Here is a 25,949-nt window from a genome sequence, read left to right as displayed (position 1 = left end):
CAGTGGCAAACGTAAGTAAAACGTTGCATTTGAATGGTAGTTGAAGTAGTATTAACAAATGTCTTCCCATTGCAGGTAGCCTGTTTGTTTACCGTCTTCATGCTCTGCTATCAAATGCTCATGCTCATTAGTGAGCGTATTATCCGAAAATATCTGCATGTTCGAATTGTGTACCCCAACTGGCATCAATCAAGAAAAGTTGAACAGATATCTCTATCAAACCATACAACTGTTCCTATTCCGCTGGCTCCACTAAGATAATGTATCTAGAATTAGGAAGTACGTGTTTTCATTTATTTGCAATTGTTACCTGTTTGCGCCTTTTACTCAACCGTAATTGTTTACTAGGTAAGAATATGAAAAAAGGTAAAAATATGAAGCCAATGCGGATTTTCGACCAGCTGGGTGGCATAGCATGAAAAACTACAGCACATCTTACTATTATTACGTTTTGAAATACGTGATTTTGAGGATTTTAAATGCATCGGGTTCCCCTTGGCGTATCTCACATTTTCATGTTAGTAACATAACTAAAACCGTGCTTACCGATACTTATTCGCAACACGATAGATATAGCGTGTTGGCGGCATAGTTTTCTTGCTTTGTTTTAGTTATGTATATAACATCGAATTGATTGATGTAGGGCGATTTACAAACTTTTCCGTTCCTTGATTTTAACATTCGTTTTCATAATAACAATTGACAAATAAAATATGTACAGCTTAGCTGTTTCATGCCCTCCACATCATTACCAAACGAAACTTGTGTATTAAATTGATTTTCTGGAACTTTACATGTTAACGATATCTTTCAAGTCTACTTTGTGTAGGTATCATCACATGACTGATTGGATATCTCTATCTCGATTGCAATTCCTTCTTTCCTATAAGATGGATCTTCCATGAAAAAACGCTATGTAAACTAATAAATTTTAAAAGAAAAACCACATTTTGAAAATGTTTGTCATACAAGGCTTACGGTATTTTCGTGTGGGATACAATCGAAGCTTATTGGAAGCAGAATATGTTTTGTTTTGAAAACAAATTTCTGATAGCACTTTAAAATACTTCTTTCGTATATTTTTAATCACTCACCAAAAATAGTTAAAAATTCAATCAAAGAAATGGAAAGTAAAACAATTCCAAAATTTTTAAACCCTCCTTTAAGGCCTATTTTTAAACAAATTATGTCTTAGGTTTGAGTTCATGTTTTTATATCGTTCAATATTACTTTAACATCAATAACTTGTTTCATTTATTTATTCTCATTAATATAACTCTTATATTTTATGTAGTAATGCAAGCGAATAAATATCAAAGAAAAACTACATTTTAAAAATTGCGTTCCTATATGGTTTACGGTTTTTGTTTCTCTCTTTTGCAAACAAACAACAAATAATTTCTCTTCAAATCGCTTCATCTATACATAAATTGGTCTCTAGTCGAATGTTTATTGCATTGCATAATATGAAATTAGTGATAAGCTAAGTTCGAAAATGAATCGAATTGAAATAAAAAATATGGATAGTATAAACAGTTCAATAGCTAACATACATCTATTAAAGCATTTGCAAACTCTTCGCTCGTATTTATCGACTGATCCTAAATCAATGCATGAGTTTTTACGCTGCAAATAAAGGTTGCTTATTAGGATAGTAGATTAATTTGTGTCGTAATTGGTATGTTAGCTGAACTTAAATTTCGAATATGTTCAAACAGAAAGGTTAAAAAGGAACCACAAGTTTGTGTGTTGTGTGTGTTCATACATGCCAGTAGCAATTTATTTCTTCATCATTTGTCTGATAAATGATTATAAAAAAAATGTTTGAAACAATCATTATCATTTTAATAATCAAAATAGAAATAATTCAAAAATATTGTGGGAGGCCGCGACATACTCAAAGCAATCGCAGGCAGTACAAGAAAATTGAACTTTCACATAAACAACACACCACCATCTCCATGGAAAGCACGATTACAGACGACGACCGCGACGGCCACCCTTCCTGCGAGTGGAATCAGACGGAATTGGCGTAACATCCTCAATACGGCCAATCTTCATCGATGAACGGGCGAGCGCACGTAGGGCGGACTGGGCACCTGGTCCAGGAGTTTTGGTGCGGTTACCACCAGTGGCACGCAGCTTGATGTGCAACGCGGTGATACCGAGCGACTTGCACTTCTCCGCCACATCCTGATTGTACATACCGAAAGAAAACACAAGAAAATGTTAAGGCAACACAATTCAGATAGGTGCACTGAGGGGGTTTGTTGAAACTTACCTGAGCGGCCAACATAGCAGCATAAGGTGATGCCTCGTCACGATCGGCCTTCACCTTCATACCTCCGGTGACGCGGGAAATGGTTTCCTTGCCGGACAAATCTGTGACGTGCACGAAAGTATCGTTGAAGCTGGCGTAGATGTGCGCTACTCCGAAGACAACCTCGCCATCGCGCACCTGCGGTCCGAGCGAAACCTGCACCTCTTCCTTAGCAACCTTGTTCTTCCGTGATGGAGCCATGGCTTAATGTTGATACTGTAAGATAGAAACAGTCCCAATTAATAGCTGAACGTGTCAGATACTAAACATAATGCGATAGGTTAGGGTAAAACAACAACGAGTTCACTTTCAACCCAAACTCGCCGACATTCGGTGGAACAACGATGATAAACTCACAAGCTGAACAAACTATTCAACCTATCCCAAGCATCAATGATATCATTGTTCACTGCTTCAGTAATTCTTTACCGAGATTTATCAACGATTGCACTTTTATTTAGTGAAAAAATATTCTATTTTCCTTACCTCGCAACAATACGTGCTGCCTCGCAGATACGGAAGTTAAAAAGAGGCCCGTCGATGATTGACGTTAGAGCGGCTAGCTTGACAGACCGACGTTTCCTTTTCGAAGAGGCCTTTTTGTACTCTGCGGACAAAATGTCACAGAAAGCCAGCCAAAATTATGTATTATTTTACGAATATCTAAATTGTGATTGCTACAACGATGTGCTCATTCCTTACAAACAAACGTGCTATAATTCTGGTGCTTAATTCTACTGGCTGGTGATTCCTAAGAAATGTATTTATTCGTCAGCGGAAAACTGCTCGAATCAGCAAAATAATATGGTAGATGGAAACACGCTTTCCAGACTGCACCGTCGCGTAACGCGACGTCGCCTGACAGGCGCTGAACTCCATGCAAAAAAAATCTAGCGCGATTCACACGACATCGCGCAAGGTTTTTTTTTATATGGAGTTCAGCTCCTGTCAGGCGACGTCGCGCTGTAGTGTGGACCCCGAGAAAGAGAGCATATTCCCGAAATGTAGATCTAGGAGACTGCAATAAGCCATATTCCACTTAAATCATTAGCAAAAATAGAAACAAATTGTGTGTCCATTTCGAGATGCTCTAATCCGTTTTTTTTTGCGGATATTCAGCTTTGTAACCTTGGGCCCCCCTCATACCGCGCCACGTAGGTTGATTGCGTAGCCTAAATTAACGGTCCACACAACGGTTTAAATACTCGTTGATCGAAATTTACGAATTTATGTATCACCTATTACATACATTCAGTTTAAACGTCCACAAGAGGTGTAGCCTCGATCGAAAACATGGCGGCCGGGGCTTCAGTTACTCTTTTACCCCAATTCCAACTAAATTATATACTTGGGAATAATATTAACCTTATGGCATGTGCATTGTAATGAGTTTTCTATCTCAGGAATGCAAAAATGTACAGAAAATTATGCGTATGTCAAAACTAAATTTTAATCAATTTTTTTCCTATGGAGTTTTCACCCTAGAGAGGTTTGACTGTATATACAGGCTTTTAAATCCCTTTGTACCCTGAAGGGAACTGTCAAATATGCCCTTGAGGGTTGTCAAATGATCTGACGTGTTATTTGTTTATTTTGGCCAGGACGAAACAGCCCACTGACACCTACGGCTCAGTATACATCTTCTTTCCGTCGCGTGCGAGCGTGATTATTTCTAGTTTCTTGTTTTCGTTCGATTTACTGTTTTCTTTTCTGTTACCAATCAACCGGCAGGACCCAAAACAGAGCTCTCGGCGGTGAATGTGTACTATTGATCGGATATCGCTCATGTGTAGTCACCTCGCAATGCTGCAAATGGCGCATTCCGTCGCTTCAACCAGACGTTATGTGCAGTGAATAGTTGTGTGAGGATTTTTTTTTGTTTTATCATTTGATAATCTGCTCAGTTCGTAATCAGTGCTCCTCGGCCTCGGGCAGCCCTTGTTTGTGCCGAAAAATATAATCTCCTCAACTTCGAGCTGCCACCGTTTTCCATGCCCCATAATTCACCATAGTTATCATCATCCCGTCGTTTGTTACCCAACAACATCAGCAAATTCTGTCAGATGTTGAACCGCATGTTACGGCAAAGGGACGCACGCCACTTCAATCCTGTTGAGTTCGTGGATTCTTTGTTTGCAGCCGTTCGGCCGGCTATGTTATTGTTTATCACCCTACAGACACGTAAAAGGTAAGTCGATCTAGCGAGGGGAAATTTAACCGGGAATTAAAGAAAACGGAACGTGTTGAAATCAGTGGGATTTACTACAAAGAAGTCGAATAATTTAATTTTAGAAGAACAACTGCCATCGATCGATTTTAATCTAGACGATCTAATCGTGGAGAAACATCCTTAATGCGGAGCAACCCTTTTTGTCGGTTGACGGCAATGGTACGAAAAAGATAATTTGACAACCTTCTGCTAGACGAAACACGGGTGTTATCTTCGGCCGTGATAAGATGGCCACATTGGCCTTCCCAGATATTTATTATCGGAGCCGGATGATTTGTTATGGAAATGTCTTGCGTACAGACATTCGCATCATGTATCAAATCTCTTTTGTTTCGATCGCCCCGCTCGTATGGTCCAGTTTCTGCTCGTAATCATGCCTTCCGCGTTCTCGTTTTGCTCTAAGACGGAGACGGATTACTACTACAGCACACAAGACACCAGGCCCGCACGCGTCAGAACCGGACTCGCCCTGGAAACCTGTTACCGATTCCTTTCATGGAAACAACCGATCCGATTCACTCGGTTTGGCGGCCCAGCAAGAAGGGGCCTGTTGCTAATGCTGTTGCGACGGATGTCGGTGCGAGCGGAGCAGCCTTTAGTTGCTGGGCAGGCGAAGGCGATCCCGGACCTGTTTGAATGTAAGCTCTCCTGCCGCCACGATCCCCGCCCGAGCCGGATCAACCGTTTCCCGCGTCAGCTGCACCGCTGCAAATACGGAACATTTCCCTTCTGCTTCCGACTTTCGTTTGCACAGCAGCCGCTCTTGCCGTGTGCATTGTTTAAACCAAGCGTCTTATCTGTGGCGGCCGGGTCCAAGACCAAGACGATCGCAATTCGGGGGTTGATGGGTGCGTTCTTCATCTATACCGAATAATTGCTGCGAACCTCGTGCGGAGATGATGAATGATATCTTATCACGTTATCGGGATTCTTATATGGTTCAGTTTCCTTTGAGATCTAAGAAAATGGAACGACCCCGATGGGGGGGAGGGACACATTTGCCAATAAAAGGCGACCAAAAGCGATCCAGGTAAAACGCAACACTTTCTCGTGCATTTGATAATTTTTTCATCATTGATTCATCATCACAAACATCGTCTTTCCATGGCTTCATTGGTAAAATGCACGTCACGGCGAAGAGCTGATAGCTTGCATCGCGTTCTCCAAATGCATTCCTTCTGCCAGCGAAAACACATCGGCCCACATAAACACACAACGGAACGTGAACGCAGGCCTGAAGAGTTGATACCGCACGGCGAGAAAGATGGGGGCGCACCATAAAGTGAGGCGATAAATTTGTTTGCAGAGAGGCCCGCGGGCTGGACTCTGTTTTCCTCCAATTGTGTGCCGTTGTAACTGCGATGCCGCCGACCGCCACCTTCGGCCATCGTTAGGTTAGGGCGCTGGCTTTAGCGCATCATGCACGCAAGCTGTACGCGAGCCTTGAGTCCCGCTGTTCCCGCACGAACACTTCTGGTGGCTAATATTTGTTGCATGCTCTGGCAGGTTTGCATAACGAATTTTTGAGAACCCCCGGTTCGTTAACCTTGTGTGCATCGGAAGAAACACTTCAGTTCCATATGTATCCATGTACACATATAAATCGAACAAACAGGTTTATTTAAACCACATAAATAAAGCTCCACCGAAGATTATTTTCTTTGCATTCCGGTCGAACTTCGATAGAACAGGACCAATGAACGATGTTTCGAACTTCGAAAACATTTTGCCAATCGATAAAAAGAATCTTCCGGGATAAGAACACGAAAGCGACTGTTTCAGGTTCGACAAATATTTGTTGTTATTTCATTTGTAGTCCTTCTGCTATGGCTAGCGTGATTCATGCGGTCGCTCTCGGTTTATGCATTAGAATGACGACGCTAATATACATTTAGCCCCCCAAGGTTTCACCGTAAGCAGGTCCCATAAAAGTGCCAGTAATTTTTGGTTTGAATTCTCGAATTAAATCATTATATAACAGCTAACTAGATATTATTGATTTAACATGTGTTTTTCATCTCCTTTGGAAAGTAATTTGAGGATCCAAAAGAATACCGTACAACTAAGCTTAACTAAACCCAAACAACTCAATTCTTTCGTCCTTAAAAATTGATTATTTTTATAAACAAGAAATTAAAAGTAAATAACATGTAGTGCTTTGATAACTATCGAAGGGAATAGTATTTAACAATTTATTTGGGAATTCTTTGCTATAGACATGGTGAAAATATTGAAACGTAAACGGGATAAAACATTTCGTTTAAAATTGGTATATTGTTGTGTCGATAAGAGGTGCGTAAGCATATCATGATGATTAGGCACCGTGGGATAGTAAAGTATGATAAGTATGCAAATGAGTCCTTCGTGGCGAATTGAATCAAAGGCGGTTTTATTTTGCTTTTATTTTATATTGCTTAGTATGATTCGTTTAATCTGTTTTTTACTCAACTTTTCAACTTTTTAATTACAATTTTTAAATATTCAAATTCAATTAACCATGCTGATTGGTATGAACTTAGTTGAATTACGAATATTAGTTTTTATATTTTTAGGATATACTCAACTGTTTCCAACCTTCTACAAGAGCGAAGCATTTGCATACCGTTTGGCTGTCTATCGTTATTTGAAAAACAATGGTTGGGCTTCCTTCAAAGCGAAATATGTGGCATAAAAAAAAGGGTAAAACTGGTAAAACGACATGCAAGTTGCCTTCGCCCTGAATCCAGCCCGCTTTCAACCGGGCACTTGACCTTCCCGGTACGGCGACGGTTGGGACATGATATCATGCCGTTGCCATGAGGGCTGGCCAGATCTCGCCCTCGCGTGATCGTTGCGGTGGCACGCTAGGGGGAGGGGTTGGCGACGGTTTATCGTGGATCGTGATTTTAATGGCCTATCGCGGGACCGTTCCCCCGGCCCCCGTCCCCTTCGGCAAGCCTATCACGCCATGGTACAGTGAACCCTTTCCCGCAGGCCCTGATAATGCCTCAAGTCCTCAGGTGACGTCGGACACGTGGGTGACGCATGGATTGCATCCGGTTTTGATGGCCGGCGTGTCGAGCGTCGGGTGGCAGGGGGGAGGTGTGTGGGAATTACCGAACCGTCCCAACCCGAAGCCGAGTGCAGTAGCGTGTTCCGCAGCGCAAACATCGTTGACCCAATTCCGGGCGAGTGGAGAAATGTTTGAACCGTATTTTAAAAAGGGCCCGTTTTGTTCCTCCTCTCTGCGTTTAAATGTTTATCTAAACCGTAACCAAGGGACTGCATCTTTTTGGCAGTCGGAAACGGGACGGAAATCATGGTCGGAGGAATCAAACACTTGGTGACATTGAACCGAAGAACGTAGCGAATGCTGGTTGTGTATTTTGAAGTGCGTCATACCGACGGATTCGGAACCCGATAATGCCTGCTTGTTCTAACCGACCTTTCGTCTTTCAGCTGCTCCGATGATTGGCAGTGACACGGTTAAGGCGACAGTTTATTAGAAGGTTTTTTGGCGTTGGCGACGTTTGCGTTAACGCGCACGCTAATTGCGCGCGCGTCGCTGTACCATCAACGCAAGACTCCTTCGCCCGTGTCTCGTTTTACGGCGATTAACGGCCACGGTAAGATGGCATCCAACTGCGCTTGATGTTTCCATGCTGCCGGCGCAGCTAGCTGACGTCTGGATTTCCTTTCCGTGGCGGTTTTATTTTAAAATTTGGAACAAATTAGCAGCAAACAGCCATTTCTATATGCCAAGACGATGGTGGTACCGGCGGCGAAATTCTTCCAGTTCGCCATGCGGAAAAACGGCCATCACTCTTATCGCCTGATCACACTCCACGAGTTCGTGGGAGGAGACAGGGGTGGAGGGAGAGTTGTTTAAGGAAATCTATTTACCTCTCATTAGACGAACGGTAATGCAATTAGATTTGAGCGCAATTAACAGTGATTGCTTATCACCTCCCTTGCCTATGTGTGTGTTTTGCGGCACGTGTGAAATGTTCCATACGAAAAATCTTACTCGAATTAAGTAATTTAATTACCGAATCAATTTAATCTAATTTCTATCAACAGTTACCTTGGAGCCCCGGAGAGGTTCGGGATAGGAAAATACATAAAATAAGAAGTTCGTTAACCACCTAAAATGCAACTGCATTTTAGATTTTAGCATTGCAAGAACGATGAGTAATACGAATACGACATAAAAAGTCTAACTAAAAGTACAAGAGAAAGTCCCCTGGTCATTGAATAATTCGTTCAACAATTTTAATCTTCATTTTGGAGAACAAACAAACCTGACCTCTTGAACAAACCAATTCAGAATTGAGAAGAAGCACAAAAATGTTAAAACGGACCGGATAAAATCAGTTGGCGGGTCGGACATTGCCGACCCCTAGTTGGACAACAAACAAGTGACAATGTGGGGGAAAGATGCAAACTTCTCTAGTTGAGACTTCTCTCATTTCCAATACTGATACTACAATTCTTTTTATTTGTCTTTCAGACTGTAACGACCGGCTCGTGCAATTTGATACACACTTCTGGCGCGCCGGAAAGGAAAATCTACAGCAGTGCGCTCCCGCCGCCAGCAAGGTGGCAACATGCAACGTCAGCTATGAACATATGAAGCACTGGAGCTGAAAAAAGGGCGGACGCTGGTGTAATATCAACAAACAAACAGTGCTCGCCGCACGCCACACGCTAGCTGCTGGGAGGTTCGCGAGCTCTAATGTGCGATTTCCACCTTTTTATCGGATAGTCTGAAGCGTCGGAAGTGCGGAACGCACACACAAAACACCCCAAATCAACCCCTCGCGAAAGGAGAGGTGACGGAGAGCAGGAGGAGAGCACGCCGTGCTAGAAACTCGGGAAACATCCTCGCCGGCGTGGAAGCCCGGTCACTGGTTGCAGGATGAAGTTCGCGGAACATCTATCCGCCCACATTACTCCGGAATGGCGGAAACAGTACATCAACTACGAGGTAGTGGGATTGTTCTACTATAGTTTGCTTGTTCTACAGTCGTTACCAATAGCTGTCGTTACCATTTTACTTTTAAAAAAAAGTTGTGTTTGTAATTGATAAAATGATTGATGTAAAACAATAGATTTTTATCTCTGGTTATCAAAGAAAGGATGATAACAGTCATAATTAATTTCTTTGGATTTATAGTATTTATATCAGTTTCATCGAACAGTCTCGTTGCTATATATTTACTTTACTTACTATATTTTTGTTATTTTCTTTACACTGTTTGCAATCATTCCGTTCATTAAATATTTATTGAAAACATACCGAATTCTCGAAGAAACAATTGTGGATGTAAAATGTGATGTTATAGACGCGAAAATATGGTAACTTTACGATACATATTTTGCTACCTAATAGATAAAAGAACAGCAGTGCGAGGTGCAACTAGTCTCACCGCATTGTGCATTTATTTTTCATATTGACTGTTGTAGGAAATGAAAGCGATGCTCTACACAGCCAACGAGGAAGCACCGGCGCTGGACAGTGTCGAGGAGGACGTGCGCAAGCGGCATTTTGCAAACTTTGATGAAAATTTCTACCATTACTGTGATCAGGAGCTGAAGAAGATCAACACGTTCTACTCGGAGAAGTTGGCGGAGGCGACGCGCAAGTATGCCGCCCTCATCACCCAGCTCCGCACCACGCTCGAAAGCCAGCAGAAGAGCAAAAGCAAAGGCCACAGTCACAAGCCGATCAACTTGCCGTACCGGAAGGCGCAGGAGCTGAAGCTCGCGTTCAGCGAGTTCTACCTGAGCCTGATTCTGCTGCAGAACTACCAGAACCTCAACCATACGGGCTTCCGGAAGATTCTGAAGAAGCACGACAAGATCCTCGCCTCGGACAATGGCGCACGGTATCAGAAGGAGCACGTCGAGATGAGCCATTTCTTCATCAACAAGGACATTGACAAGCTGATCAACGACACCGAGTCGACGGTGACGTCGCAGTTGGAGGGTGGCGACCGGCAGCGGGCCATGAAGCGGTTGCGTGTGCCGCCCCTCGGCGAACAGCAGAGCCCGTGGACGACCTTCAAGGTGGGCCTGTTCAGTGGCAGCTTCGTGGTGCTGTTCGTCGCCGTCATCCTGTCCGCCGTGTTCCACGACAGTGCCACCGGGGAGAACCTCAAGATTGCATTCCGGCTCTACCGCGGTCCGCTGCTGCTGATTGAGTTCGTGTTTCTCATCGGCGTCAACATCTACGGTTGGCGCTCGTCCGGTGTCAACCATGTGCTCATATTCGAGCTCGACCCGCGCAACCATCTGTCCGAGCAGCACCTGATGGAGATGGCCGCCATCTTCGGCGTGGTGTGGACGCTCAGTCTGCTGAGCTTCCTGTACAGCGCCAGCCTGAGCATACCACCGTACGTGAACCCGCTGCTGCTGACCGTAATTATGATCGCGTTTCTGATAAACCCGCTGCGCGTGTTTCGCTACGAGGCGCGCTTCTGGCTGCTGCGGACTATCGGGCGCATGGTGGCCGCACCGTTTTTTCACGTCGGATTCGCCGATTTCTGGCTGGCGGATCAGCTGAACAGCCTCGTGACGGCACTGCTGGACTTTCAGTTCCTCACCTGTTTTTACGTTACCAACGGCAACTGGCTGGAGGCAGGGAGTGAGTATAAATATTCGATCATACGATCATACCCCAAGTACTATTTAAAGCTTTATCATGGTTCTAACGATGCTGTTAATGATATATAAAGAATTTTTTCTTAAGAGTAAAAATCCGTACTGTGATAAAACCTTTACAAAACCACTTTAAGTCTAACAGGGGGTAACACTACGGAACACACAACAATATTTTAGAGTTAATGGTCGTTAATGGAACTACCTTTAAAGAGTTTTAAAGATGTTGAAATGATTGAAACTGTTTTGCACCATATAATTCCTTTATTAAACTAATGCGACAGCCATGATAAAACTTTCGAAGATCGAAGTAAATGTGTTTTTATTTTTTCTTTTTCAACAGACACCCGGCAGTGTATGGAAGAAAGTTACATCATTCGCCCGCTAGTGAACTGCTTACCCGCTTGGTTTCGATTTGCTCAATGTCTTCGGCGTTACCGTGACTCCCGGGAAGCTTTCCCGCATCTGGTCAACGCCGGCAAGTACGCCACTACGTTTTGCGTTGTAATCTTTGCCACACTTCGGTCTGCTCATGCCTGTGAGTATTCAATTTGGTTCGTTTGCAGAAATCACACTAACGGAACACATTCTTCTCTTACCACTTGACAGCCAAGTACGAGGATGCGTCTGAGAATGTTTTCTTATGGCTGTGGCTTTTGAGCTCCGCCGTGTCGTCCTGCTACGCGTACACTTGGGACATCAAAATGGATTGGGGGTTGTTCGATAAAAACGCCGGCGAAAACACTTTCCTACGGGAGGAGATAGTCTATTCGATGCCAGTAAGTACCGTCTGCCGGAAAAGGGTCGTTTTTGTTTTTGGATAATGCCAATTTCCCTTTGTTTGTTTGCAGTTTTTCTATTATTTTGCCATCATCGAAGATTTGGTGCTGCGCTTTGTTTGGATTGTTTCCTATGCGCTGACGGAAAACGGTTTGGTCAGCGGCGACCTGATGACGTCCATACTGGCCCCGCTCGAGGTGTTCCGCCGTTTCGTGTGGAACTTTTTCCGTCTCGAGAACGAGCACCTCAACAACTGCGGCAAGTTCCGAGCGGTGCGAGATATCTCGATCGCTCCGATCGATTCCAACGATCAGGTGATCATACTCAAGATGATGGACGACGAGGATGGTGTTGTCAATCGGTAGGTAGTACGTTGTAGAGCCGCTGTCCTTTGAAATGCAAATTTGTTTCACGCTGTGTTTACATTCCCGCAGGTACAACAAGAATAACCGACCGAAGCCAAAAAAGATGAAAGATGATCGAAGACCGTTACTTCCGGCGTTCAAAGGACCACTGCACGAAACGCCGGCCGATCCAGGTGCCACGAAGAATGTCTAATGCGTCGCTTCTCGACATCCGTTTGCCGTGCCGAATGATTCCAGGGACGCGCACGCCCGTGTGTTGTTCCAAGCGGTATTTCTCAAAGTTAAACTGCGTTGCCGAGGACCTTTTTGGACCTGGAGTACAAAGCGAACGCATAGACGATAGAGTTTTACGAATCCATAACCGGCTTGTACTTATTGTTTTTTTTTTTTATCGAAAGTCTACATTTGATCTTGCTTGTTCAGTTTTTAAACATTTGATTTCTTTGGTGCGCATTACCGTAACGCATGTTACTTAAAATAACACTTACAAGGCGACATTCCCCAATCATCTAGCGTGGTATCGGTTTGGTTACAAACTCGGTTAACCCCAAGCAAACGCCAGCCAATCTGCTGCATACCAATACTTTTCTTTCTTGCAACTGCGATTATCACGCAAGTTTTGTGTAGAACTTTATAACGATATTTTTAAGCACAATTATTGGAAAAACAGTTGGAGGTTTGTTTCTGCGTACAGTTCGTGAGCCGATAGAAAAAAGTCTTTGATTGGAAAAAACACACAATGACGTACCACTCAGTAAGTAAGTTAATGTAAAGAAAATTGCTGTAACAAACAATGCCTTGCGCAACAACAAAAATTGGGGTTCTTCCAGTTCTTTGCCTTACACGTTGCCTTTTTTACCAAATGTACCTTAAAAGTGAGTGCAATGTTAACACAAAAAAACGGTTAGATTATAGTGCAGTGTACTTCCACGGAGCTAGGAGCATGTTTATGAAGTGCGCAAAACAAGCTGCGAGAGATTCGATTGATGTAGTTATTATATACCAACGGGGATGCTTCGTCCCGGAAACGTTTGCCATAAAACATTGTTGACGTACGGACTCATTTCTTTTACTGAATGGAATTGGTATTTATTTTACGTCGCCTAGATGGCAGTATTATTTAAAATCTGTTTAATCACGGCCTGCCTTCTTAAAGAATTTTCATTTGCTATTAACACCTTCGATTGTTTCCATAGTTTCTACCTTCATCAACTTCAACCCCCCCGTTCACGTACGTTTTCAACCCGCCCCGTTCCTAAACATTTGTCCCGTCGAATTTTGATGAAAAGCTGCTACGAATTGTTTAGTTTTTACTAAATCCAATTTACATTCGAAAGTTACCCGATTCGAGCAAATAGAGAGAGATGAAGAATTTTGGTCAAATCATCGCGTATGTGATCTGGAATGTGATTAGGGTGGTTTTGTACGTGGTTCTTTTGTAAGCTCATTCCAGAATAAAAGTGTAATATTTTTAGACCACCGTGTACATTATACTGCACCTTGTTACACCCCCCCCCTCCCTCCCCGCCCCCAAAAAACTGCATTACACAGGGAGAACGTAAGCGTCAAAAGGTAACATATGTGATATTCTCACCATTCGTGTAAAGTTGGCATGCGAAATTAGCTCGAGGAATTAAATAAAAATACTAATTAAAATCTCGTAGTAAACGATGTTTGCATTCCGGTAGAAACTATCGGCTGTATAGAGTTGAAATAGCGTAAGTAAATTGTCCAAACTTTGTTACACCGTTTCGAACATATGTTTGAACATTCGTAAGATTGCTTAAGACAGCGCGGAGTTGTTTCCCAATCACGAACAACTTAGGTTAATTATTACCAAAACTCAAACTCTCGAATCGATGTTGGTGCACGGACGACGTGTCACAACAACTCAATTATCACTAATAATTTTCGTTGATCAGTAAACTACAACTCGGAATGAATTATGTTATACAGCAGCACGCGACCTATTCATGCCCACCTGCGACGCCGCATTACGAGTGCTAACACCATTAGGATGATTAGGGGTTCTGTGCTGCTGCTTTGCCCTGGATTTACAACTGAAAGAAACGGGGTTGAAACGGTTCGGAGTGACCGACCGTTAATATGGAGTTGATGCATGAAATTTCACCTCCGACCGGCTGCAGTGTGCTTGCTAGTGTTAATTGCCGGTAGCAAATGGTGCTAATTACCGAACGTTGGTGGTCATTCGTTCAGTTGAAAATCCTGTATATTGTGTACACATGTTGACTTCACCTGGGTTGAATGGTTTGAATTCAGCTACCAAGCGTTGTATTAGTAACATTCTAGTTTCATCTCTTCTTTTCCCCAGATACGAATCGATGGTTTGTTGGCAAACTTTGAACTAAACTTATGCAAACCGGACAATCTAAGCTGAAGCTGGAAATACTTTAAAGAAGGTTTCAACTTTATCCCGAAATGATTCCTGGTTGGCAGCGAGACGAACGAAACTTTTTCCGGTAAAGGCAGTGCCTGAAGCTGTGAGCTTGCAGTGATCCTTACGTATTGAAGGTATTTTTATCTTCTTTTACGTTCTTTTCCAATACGCACGGAAGGTGTGCCTGAATCCGATCGAAAGTTAACTCTGACAGCCGATGGGAAGTTTTGTTTCGCTGGGAAAGTTTTTCGCTCGCACGCTGAGGTTTCCCATTTTGGAACAAAAAGGATAAGTTAAGAATAATATCATTCCGGTTGCGGACTGGGAAACCCAATTTGTTGCATGCTGTGCTTTAATTTTTGGTTAAAGTTTTTAAATTGGTTGTATTTTATTTTCTTAACAAATGCTATTCGTATTGGTTTGTGCAATTTTTTCCTAGTAATTTCTTCCTTAGAACATTTGTCAGTTTACAGACTAAGTGGCTGCATATTAATCTTAAACTTAGAGTGCCGAATTGTCGCGTGAATAACACAATCTTTTACACAATATTTAATTAATTATCAATTTACACGAGCGATTTTCGTTATAATTTAGCTATATAAGTGAAATAAATTAGCAAACTCAAAATTAAAATCAGGAAAACTAAAACAAAGAACCGAGAAAGCCCGGGATAAGGCCTAACCGCCGGGAGGAAATGCCCTAAGAACAAAAAAGTCTGTTAGAGCATGTCGACCCTCACAATACGGCAATGTCCGTCATACCACAATAAATAAATAAAACTAGAACAAAGAAAATTTAGCGTAATCTTATTTTCTACCACTAAAACATATGGACATGTTTTAAATATCACCCCCCAATAAGGATCAGCTCATGTTTTAGCTAGTTTGTTTGTTTCTTGGTCAGTAGAGGCTGCCCCGAGCTTTCAAGGGCCTCGTCATTTTTGCCCATTTATTTTTTTAAATTTCAATATTGGAATTATCTTTGCTATTTTGTGATAAAGCTGTTTGTTTAATCAAATGCGTGATGAGGTTTTGGGATAAAATATGAGATTGATTAAGGATAATGGACAAGGATTAGTAAAAGTAATGTCCTGCTCATTTCCAATTATAGTAAATTTCCTTCACATTATTTCTGCCTTTTCTTTTTCAAACAGTTCACGGTTGTAAATTTTAAATCACCTTGAAGTAATATTCAATTTAAAAGTAACAACATAAATTACTTGACAATTGAGTTCATGGAAAATAATATTCGTGGATAATAATTCTCATGAAAAGTTATTTACCGTTTCGCATGCAATAAAGCTCTGTAAATCAGGCTTTTACTGATGAAAACATTTCAATGCAATAACATTCGTACTCGTACTCGTACTTGGAAAATCGTACTTAAATTTAAATTTCATTCTTTATTAAAAATGTGTGGTTTTATTTAATAAATTTTTGAAACATAAAGCGGAATGGAAAATGTTTTGCTTGTTTTCGAGACCTTAAACTTTTTGCTGCTTGGGACACCCTAGAACGCTTAATCCGCTTCTGTTGGTCAGTTTGTTTTCTCAAAGCATGCAATCCAATTTTCCTAATGTTTTGTTTACACGCTTCCCATTTCAGATGGTTCTCTACAATGAGTGCGGTGTTTACATTCTTTGCTGATACCGGGCGAGCTTGATCATCTGGTAAGACGATCATCATCAGCTTAGCATTACCCTTTATCGTCGAAGGTGTGTGTGTTGGGTCGTGTCGCAACGGATGACACGCTTGAACGCGCATCTAGTGGATGTGGAAGACAATCGGACAGAGGACGTGGAAAAACCGGGCACAAGAAAAGGGCGCCCGAAAGATGGGAAGCGAAGCGAGAAAGAAGCCACGGGTCCGCGGGATGCGGGTTCCAGAATTAGTACAGTGTCGGCAACGGTCGGTAATTTCACGGAGCGTGGCTAATGAAAGCTTACTCCCGGCCTTAATTGAAGCGATTCGAACGAACCTCGGAAGGGGCGTCGGGAAAGCGAGCGGGTAGAATAGAAAATAGAACTCTATAATTTTCGAGTGCTAATTAAAATGTATTATAGCACCCGGGCGTTAAGTAGCAGGTAGCACCGTTGGGCGCGATGATGACGGTTGGAAAATCAATCTGCAGAATCCCACCGAAACCCGGGAAGCCCCATGCGAGCCTTGGCCGAGCTTTGGTAAATAAGAAAAACAGAAAAAAAATTTAAAAAAACACCCCGGATGGCGGGCGGGAAGCGAAAACCGGGAAGAACTGGATAAAAGGGGCAGTCCCGCATAACGGTGCACCGGAGCATTTGCTGCAGGTGATCGAGCCCGCCAAGATACGCCGCCGACGCAGATAGATAACCTTTCCAGAGGGCAAGAAGCCCGCGCCCGAACGATCGATCCCTGGCTTGATGAATCTTTTATGCTGCGTGCGGCTGCGGCTTTTATTAGCTTCGGGTTTCACCGCTCGCAACGTATGCAGCACCAACGTATTAATTATGCAAATTTTGCTCCACGGTTTCCATTTACAGTTTTACAGGCCCCGCCGCGCGGTTGTGGGACCGAAGCTAGCATAGAATGAAAAATATGCTCCCATATCCAGTGGGAGATTTGGAATTGTATTTGGTTTTTATGTTTGCATGGTCTCAATTCCACATGCGGCCCAGTTTAGAAGTGGCATTGGCAAATTAAATTAAATACAGTTAATTAGCAGCGTTCGGCTGGGCTTGGAGCAGAATATATTTAGACATCATGTTAGAAAAAAAGATAAATTATCATATCATTTGAACTAATAGTTGTAGAAAAAAAAAGGAACTCGGTTGATCTGATTTTAAATATTTAATTAGAGAAAGGTGAGCAAACATGTGTGTGTTGAAAAGTAATTAAAAAGAACATCTGCAGTTGCAAACGAGTGGAACGATTAACGCTATTTATCCGATTTTCATTTAGTTTTGTCCTTGGATTGCATTTTGTTTCATGCAAAATGGTATCAAAAACGAGTACCAAGGAAAAAAAATACAGTTTTGAATGATTGATGTTTTTTTTAAAAAAAATAAGAGTTAAGATATGGAAGAAATGTTGAATGTTGTTATAACCCTTCGGGAACACATTTTGAATCATTGCCAAAAACAAAAATCCAAATGTTAGTGTTATTTGTTGGGAAAATAATAAAAATAGAAACTGATTTCTTTTGCTCAGTTAAACAATTTTTTTATTTACGCAGACACAATTATAGTTTTTGTTTTACAGACTCAATTACAACAGAATAAGAGTTCGTTTAGCTCTGAAAGAAATGTAGAATGTTGTGGACGGTTTGAAAAACAAATAACATTTCGCAGTGTTTTCACTCTGGTTTCTTTTCCTAAAATAAAACAAATACATATTAGGTCCCAAACAAAAGTTTTCCAAAGATATTAAAATAAAATAAAATAAGAGTTTGTTAGACTGTGAATGAAATGTAAAATGTGAAGAACAAATAGTATTTCACAGTGTTGTAACTCTGTTTTGTTTTCATGAATAAAACAAATGTATATTTAACCCTCAATATTTAAAATGTTCAGAAGAAAAGAAACATGTTTAATATCAGAAAACAAACATCCAAATGCTTGTTTTATATTAAAATCAGTCTCAGTTCAGTTTTCTATGATTTGTTCTGCATCTATCTTTATGATTTGTGGATGAGTGGATAACCAGGTCTTCCGGAATCTTTGTAACAATCTCAAACAAAGGCAAAGAAGCTGTTTTGTTGATAATTATGCCATAAAGACACGAACTTTGTATGATTGCTGAAATGTGTATTTCCATTTGTTACAATTAGTTGCTGGCATTCCTCAATATCGACCCAACTCCGCGCACCATTTCGTATCGGCAGCACCCCCTGCCCCGCTGTATCCCGTGCCCCGTAGCATAAGCGTTAGCATATAAGAGGAGAAAAATCGACCTACAGAAAACAAAAAAGAAAAACCAAAACAAAGGTCCCACGCCAAAGCGATGCTCGGCGACCATTTGGGAGTTAAAGAAAACCTGTCCGAGCATGTGTGTGTGTGTGTGTGTGTAGGAATATGAATAAATGTTGACTAGCGATAAATATTTTCGCCTCTCAACCCTTACCTCCACCCCACTGAAACAAACCCTTCCGCACGGACTGATTTGACTGATGATGATGATATCTTGGGTCTCGCAAGATTTGGCCCCATTTGGCCATCTCCCGGCCCCATCTGATCGGTTTCCGAGCGCGCGAAAACAAAATGACTCCCTGCGTACGGGGGTGGCTTGCCGAGGGGCTCGAGGGTTTATGATTCGGTTTTTTTATTGGTTCGCCCTTCTTTCGCCCCGGGGTTCCCGGTTCTCCGCGGTTGTCGGTCGGCCAGCATCCCCATCAGGTGTTGAACCCCTTAGCCCGGGAGACGGAAGACGAGAAGGAAGATACAAGAGGGGGATGCCCACTCGGCACATTGATGACAGGGTACATTAAAAATCAATTTGTGCCATTTCAAAATATGTGTACAGGGGATAAAATTCAGAGCTGCGCTTCGGGAGAAGGCTGATCGTACACTAATAAGCGGGTCAGCTGCGGCATGAGGAGAGGGGAAGTGACAAAAAGGTGTTCCAAGGTGGCTTAGCGAGCGATAACTCACTTAAAATGTATGCCGCGTGTCCATCGCCGAAGGATTGTTCGTCGGCAAAAGTGGTTCAAATGAGGTTTCTGTTTTCCTTATTCTTTCCGATGTTAAAACATTCATTAAGTGGCTATACTTTTGAGCTTCTATTTGGTCTAGTTTAATTAATCCTACTGATTTTTAAATGTCTTACAATTGCTGATAGACAAGGACAAGTTCTCGAACTAGAAAATATACCGCATTACTTTTAATTTTTCGCTTTATAGTTTTGCTCAAATTGAAGTAAAAGAAACTTTATTTAAAGTAAAAGCACGGGACGAGCAAGGTGGAGGGTACGGCTGCTCGGGCGAGTTCTGGTTCAGGGCTGCTCTGACGAGTTGTGGTTCAGGGCTGCTCGGGCGAGTTCTGGTTCAGGGCTGCTCGGGCGAGTTCTGGTCCAGGGCTGCTCGGGCGAGTTCTTGTTGGGGGCTGCTCGGACGAGTTCGGGTTCAGGGCAGCTCGGGCGAGTTCTGGTCCAGGACTGCTCGGCAAGTTCTGGTCCAGGGCAACTCGGGCGAGTTCTGGTTTGGGGCAGCTCGTCCCGAGCATGGTTAAGGGCAGCTCGGGACGGGTACGGTTGAGGGCAGCACGGGACGAGTACGGTTGAGGGCAGCTCGGGACGAGCACGGTTGAGGGCAGCTAGGGATGAGGGCAGCTCGGGACGAGCACGGCTGAGGGATCTGATCGGTTGATCTAATTTTAATTTAGTTCTATTCTTGAAAACATTTTTTTTTTGGTAAAAGAGTAAATGAGGCCCCGGCCGCCATGTTTTCGATCGTGGCTACACCTCTTGCGGACGTTTAAACTGAATGTATGCAATTGGTAATACATTAATTCGTTAAATTCAACCTACGAGTATTTGCACCGTAGTTTGTACCGTTAATGTCGGCTACGCAATCAACCTACAGGTGCGGTATGAGGGGGGCCACGGGCCCCCCTTATTTCTCAAAACTATAACAAACTCTCTTTTTCGGTAGACCTAGCGCAGTCCGCTCGCTGCGCTCGCTGCGGGCGCGCCGCCGTTTCCAACTCATTTCTTCGACTAAACTCATTGTTTCATGCTGTCCATCATGTGTGGTATAGTTTACTTACTAGTAACTTAACATGTAAAAGTATATTAACCCGCATTCAACCTCCACTGCGTGATTAGTTTAAACCGTTATGGTCTTTAAAGCGAACCGTTAGCGTTCAAAAATTCGAAACGAATGCATGTGTCGCGCTTTGCATAGCTTCAGGCGCTAAATGTGAACCAGCAGGAAGAGGAGAATCTAGCCCGGGGCCTCATTTACTCTTTTACCGGAATAAAAACTGTGCCCGAAAATGGGCAACCTCTCTTTGAGCAATTTTGAATTTAAAAAATCCTCCAGTACGGAGAACTTGTAAAATGTAACAAAAAATAATGCATTAGTAATGGTCTCAAACTGACAAAAATATAACGTTAGGATACGCTTATGCATCATCATTCATTCCTTGCGATTCCTTCGCTTTCTAATTCACTCGCGATATTAACTGATGTCGATCGGCGATGAACGTTTGATGGCAACCCTAGCGATTGGATGAGCCCAGGGTAACGAATGGGAAAGGAGAAAAATGGCTTAAGAAAGGTAGAAATCCGCTGCACCACGTGGGAAAGTCGGATGCAAAACCGCCGGGAAAATAACAACATGACGGGCTCTCAGCAACTGTCCGTCGCGAAAATGAAGTAATCGAGCGCACAGACCCTCGACCCTGTAGACATATGGTGGAGGAAATAAGGGCGGAAAGCAGGGGAGATGATTGCATGGAGCCCTTTTCGGAGGGAGGAACGTATGTATGTATGTAGGTGGATGGACGCGTACCTCATGTGCCGGTCGCCACTTGTCTTGTGGAGGGGTGGATTCAGGACGCTTTGGGCGGAGGAGGGAGGGACCCGTTAGCGTCATGTTATTTCACCTCTCCCCATGTTTCCTCTCTTTTTCGCTGTTACACCACCAAGAGGAGGTCCGGAGGCAGCAGAAGTCGGCTCGAACGTCTTAAGACCTACCGCAAAGCAGTGCGCACTTCATTCCTTACGTCAACGAAACGTTTGGTAGACCAAACGATGGGAAGGAGCCCCACCATGGGCGACGGTGCACAAATCTACCCACAGCCTCAGCCCACCACCACCGAAACCTCCGAAACGCATAGGAAGCATTTTTCTTTTTCCTCTACTTCTGGCGAAATATCGTGACAAACATTGAAACTCAATAATTATTTAATGAAACTTATCATACGAATAGTACCTAAACAACGTGAGCACTAATTAACACAAAATATACGTTATACAACAAAACAAACCGAAAGTGCGGGCCGGATAACTTAAGCGATGATTTCATGCCTTCATAGTAGTACTAAACCCTTTTGAATGGAGTATCAACTGTTTAAATAGTAAATTCACTTAAACAGTGGTATAAGATAAAATATTTGAAATTTAATCATTAAACCTTTTTAAACATTTTCATACTTATTTCTGTTAAATTTTGATCTTCGTGTGGTTTTTTGCATTGCTAATTAATTTCTTTAATTACACTTGAATTTAATCCAATACTCAATTTATTTTAAAACATCTTGGTTTGAAGCTTGGTAATTAAAATAACTCAGCGTCGAAAAGTTTTCAATATTTCGCGTTATTTTGCTCGGAAGCTGGGTCATCAGACTTTTTTTTATATTTAACTAATATATTATTATATTATTTGAGATTTTGTAGGATAACTGGGTGCTAAATTATAGTTTCCGAAATGTTTAACATTTGTTGGAAATGAAAGAACTGACTCACAGAAGTTGCTCAGAAAAGTTAAACGCTGCTGACCTTTGGAATTAATTCGTAAAATAAACAGGATCCTGTTGACTAGTGATTGATTTGTTAAATTGTTGCTAGTTCTTCATTTACCTCGTTTACTACTTGTTTATGTTGGATGTGTCAAATAAGGTCGTCATCTTTAATCCTTATTTCTTTCTTATCAACGCCTGAGAGTTTACTTTATTGCAAACAAACTGGTTGTGATATCATTTTTGTTACACGCTTTCTTCTCTTATCTTATCTTGATAGCTCGTCTTATCTTATCTTGTGTTATCTTATTTTATCTTATCGTATCTTATCTTGTTGCAGTTGTTTCTTATTATTCCACACGAACTAAAGGAAAACAATATAGATGTAAACGCTGCGTTGTTGCGAAACTCAAACGCCTCCTGTTTTGGGCAAGGTCCCTTGTCTCCAATTTCAAGGTATTCGTAAATTGCTCTCTCTCTCTCTCTACTGTTGTTGGTCCTTTGACGTTGCAACCGGACACTTTCCGCCGTCCCGCCCCGCGAATACAAAACCCCGCCTGCTCGTCGACGGCTAATTTTCCTAAACCGTTGACTGCGTGTGGCCCGCGTCGGGTGGACGCACGGGACGGTGGACGGGCGGTGCATTTTCTCATCGCTAAAGTGAGTAATTATCTTGTTAAGAGTGAGGTTCGCTGTTTGTTTTGTGCCAACCCTTGCGCGAGCGCCGGTTGTACTTTCGCGCGGAAAGCGAAGAAAACCACGAGGGAAAAAACGTCGCCCGAAAACGATCTTGAAGGCCTCAAGGCTGGGCAAAAACGCCGCGGCGGGCTGGAATGCGAACCGTTTTCCTCCGGCTTCATTCTTCCCTTCCCCCCCCCCCCCCCTCCCTTGTCGTGCGTGCGAGATGGCGAGAAGGGAGAGGCAAGGCGTACCGTAAAACATTTCGTGCGCGCATTTTTCGTGAGGTCCATTTTTTAAACGGTTTACTTCGCTCGCTCTTCCCGTGTTTGCGGCTGCCCAAAATTTAATCTCCTGCTCGTCCCGGTGCATTTCGGGCATGCAGCTGCACTCCACGACGGTCGCCACGGTTCCTCGGCCTGTGCGGAACTGCAAGATGCTCCATCGCTTCGGCATTTCGTCGCCAGGGGTGGTCGGTCAGTTGATCGCGGTCTTCGCTATCCGCGGACAACCAACAGTCACTTTGAATGGGAGGGAGGGGGCACACGGGGTAATGAATTTGCCTTTCGGTTAGTCATGACCTTTGCACGGTTTGCTGGCGATTGGTAGAATGGGTTGCTCTCGGGACGGTATTTTCTTGATTTCGAGTGTAAAGCAGCACTCTGGGCAATCGAATCAAATGAGAGTTGGTTTGTCTTTCGAAGTTGATCTGAAGCCTCCCACGTTTTAAAAATATTCTGTTTAAGAACTGGGAACAATAGCGAATTGTGGTCTTCTCGCTTTTGGGTGGAAAGCCATTATCTACGATTATAAATACTTTTATATGCATTTGTATAAGTATACTTTTATATATGCTTGGATTTCCTACTTGGATGACGATTGACACTAAACAGCGCAGTGATATTTGAACACCAGTCGCGTTCAAAAACTAGTGATGAGAAAACTCCAGAAATCCAAGAGCAGATCAGATCAGATCAGAAGAGTATAACTGTACTCCAATGCCATACAGCTACGGGTAAATGCGTCAAAAAGGAGCACATTGGAGCATCTGCTGTTATATTGTCGGATCAGATCAGATCATGTTAGCTTAAGAGTAGAACAGCTCAGCAGAAGCTTTTCCTTCTTCTCATCACTACTTCTCTATTCAAATCTGTTAACCAACACCTTAACTCTTCGTTATGGTCCCTTATTCCACACACGGTTTTGAGAAGTTTACAGTGAAGGATTGCTTTCACTGAAATATTGCTCCGATCGGATTCGTAAGTGAGCGAATGCACTCTGGAGCTAAGGCTAAGACTCCGAAAAGATGCCGGAGCCAGGCATCGGATTTGGATTCTCATAGGCCCTGTGTCACTCGGACTGGTTTGAAAGTTATTACATCTCCGACCAAACAAACTTTTCCAATGTTTAGTAGCACAGTTTCAGATTAAACCAGATAGGTTCAGATAGAAAGGCTCTATCCTTTGGGTGAGCTCGTTCTGCTTTAGTCGCTACTTCCAAGCAAACCTGGAGATTCCTGAATCAGAAAGATACAGGGAAGTTTGGAGAGTCATTACTGTCTAGAGATTCGAATTACAAAAGATTCTCGAACCAATTCGAACGAATCTCCAATCTACGACTTGAAAGTACTTAGATAAGGAAAAACAATGAATACTTTGTGCCTTGACATGATGATTGATATCATCATACCAGGTCGTTTGTGGATCACCCAGAGCGAATCAGATCGGCAGACAGAGCCTTTCGCGGCTCCTTTAAACCAAAGCCTGGTCCGGAGTCGGATTCAAACTGGTCTGAAGAGATACAGATTGGTAGAGGGTCATCTGGAGTTGATCGGAGTGGGTTCGAGAGCCATGATTGTAATGTTTTGAATTTGCTCCCCATCACACACCATCTGACTACGCAAATCACTCCGGAGCGGATCAGAGGGAGTTACAGATCCTTCTTCCCAACTTCCACAACTGATCAGAGGACCACACACACCGAAACGTAACGGAAATCAGCCGTCGCGCTGGCCTTTCGGTTTGTTTGTTTCCTTTTTTCGTTTCCCAAAGTCGCAATGGAAGTCGCCCGAAGGAAGAGCGGATTCCCACCATTCCCGGGAGTCCCTTCGATTCGTTTCGATCGCGATCCCCTCCCCTCTGTCGCCTGTAGGAAGTTGCCCTTGTTTCTTAGCCGCCCTTCCGCTCGCTTGTTATGAGATTTGCACGCAAACTTCTTCAAATTAAGGGCGGACGGCCACGGATATAAAGAGGGGTGGAAAACAGATGGTCTGGAAAATCCCGGTGACCACCCGTGCGGTAGGTGCAGCACTTTTGCCGATGATGGTGAGGTTGATGATCGGCCGGTGCAATTAGTGCATGGGGTTATTTTCGTTAATTTTCCTGCGAAATTGTTTTATAAACTTGATTGGCTGCTCTACGTTCGTGCGGGTTTTTATTTTCCTCTTCAGTTTCGCTTCTGTTGACTTTTAGCCTCGCAGCTCGCTGGAGGTTCATTAGCTCTTAAGGCGCACCGGGAGGATGCGCCTATAGTCAGGATCTTTGAGGTGCACCTCGTTGTCTGGTGTATGATTATTGTCAATCTTGGAACCTTCGATGGAGCCGACCTTAGTTCTGCCAGTGTGCGTGTTGAACCCATGTTGAGAACGATATATACAGTCTTCCCACGGCTCGGCACGTGTACCGTTCGGGGCGGTGAGTCCCACATCCTTCAATGCGACAACGTTGTCCAGAACCGGTTTCGTTTCGGCTCACCGCCACCGGAAGGCATGTGTTTTATGGGTTAGACCTCCTGAAGCCGTCATAATGGAGCACCTAGGACTGAAAGGGATACGCGCGGCGATGTAGACGGCAGCACTCGGCAGGATCCGCATACCGTGGGACCGTGCTCTCGCGGCGGCATAATTCCCTTTGATGGTTTGCGGATCGGTTGACAGCCACACAAAAGGACGAACAGCGAAAAGGACGGAGCGCAAAGCGAGGTCGTCGAAGACCGCAAAGAAAATGAACGTTTGGTGATTGCTTGCCAACAGGGATCGCTTTGTTTTTGCTTTAACAAAAGTAGCTCCGAAGGACTGGATAGACTTCTTACGCCCGCCCCAAGGTTGG

The 25,949-nt window shown here is 43.2% G+C and overlaps 2 protein-coding genes across 3 annotated transcripts; one reads left to right on the top strand and one right to left on the bottom strand.

Annotated features, from left to right (window-relative positions):
• Nucleotides 1–1,749: 1,749 nt before the first annotated feature.
• On the bottom strand, nt 1,750–2,867 carry LOC131269604 (small ribosomal subunit protein uS11B). Its single transcript, XM_058272062.1, has 3 exons — nt 2,807–2,867; nt 2,282–2,536; nt 1,750–2,193 (listed from the first exon to the last, which is right to left on the bottom strand). The coding sequence occupies exons 2-3, from the start codon at nt 2,519–2,521 to the stop codon at nt 1,975–1,977; spliced, it is 459 nt and encodes a 152-aa protein (XP_058128045.1). The 5' UTR covers nt 2,522–2,536; nt 2,807–2,867; the 3' UTR covers nt 1,750–1,974.
• Nucleotides 2,868–3,920: 1,053 nt separating this feature from the next.
• On the top strand, nt 3,921–13,820 carry LOC131269789 (solute carrier family 53 member 1). Of its 2 annotated transcripts, XM_058272305.1 has the most exons (8): nt 3,921–3,952; nt 4,052–4,508; nt 9,040–9,516; nt 9,996–11,175; nt 11,533–11,727; nt 11,799–11,968; nt 12,041–12,330; nt 12,404–13,820. In XM_058272305.1, exons 3-8 carry the CDS (start codon nt 9,448–9,450, stop codon nt 12,525–12,527), a joined length of 2,028 nt encoding a protein of 675 aa, XP_058128288.1. In that variant the 5' UTR covers nt 3,921–3,952; nt 4,052–4,508; nt 9,040–9,447; the 3' UTR covers nt 12,528–13,820. The 2 variants fall into 2 exon arrangements, with proteins under 2 accessions (XP_058128288.1, XP_058128287.1); XM_058272304.1 differs by having other exon boundaries at nt 3,937–4,508.
• Nucleotides 13,821–25,949: the final 12,129 nt, after the last annotated feature.

This window comes from Anopheles coustani, chromosome X (genome assembly GCF_943734705.1).
Source record: "Anopheles coustani chromosome X, idAnoCousDA_361_x.2, whole genome shotgun sequence".
Taxonomy (NCBI): domain Eukaryota; kingdom Metazoa; phylum Arthropoda; class Insecta; order Diptera; family Culicidae; genus Anopheles; species Anopheles coustani.
The sequence above is the reverse complement of the archived record's forward strand: the minus strand, read 5'-3'. Positions and strand labels throughout refer to the sequence as shown.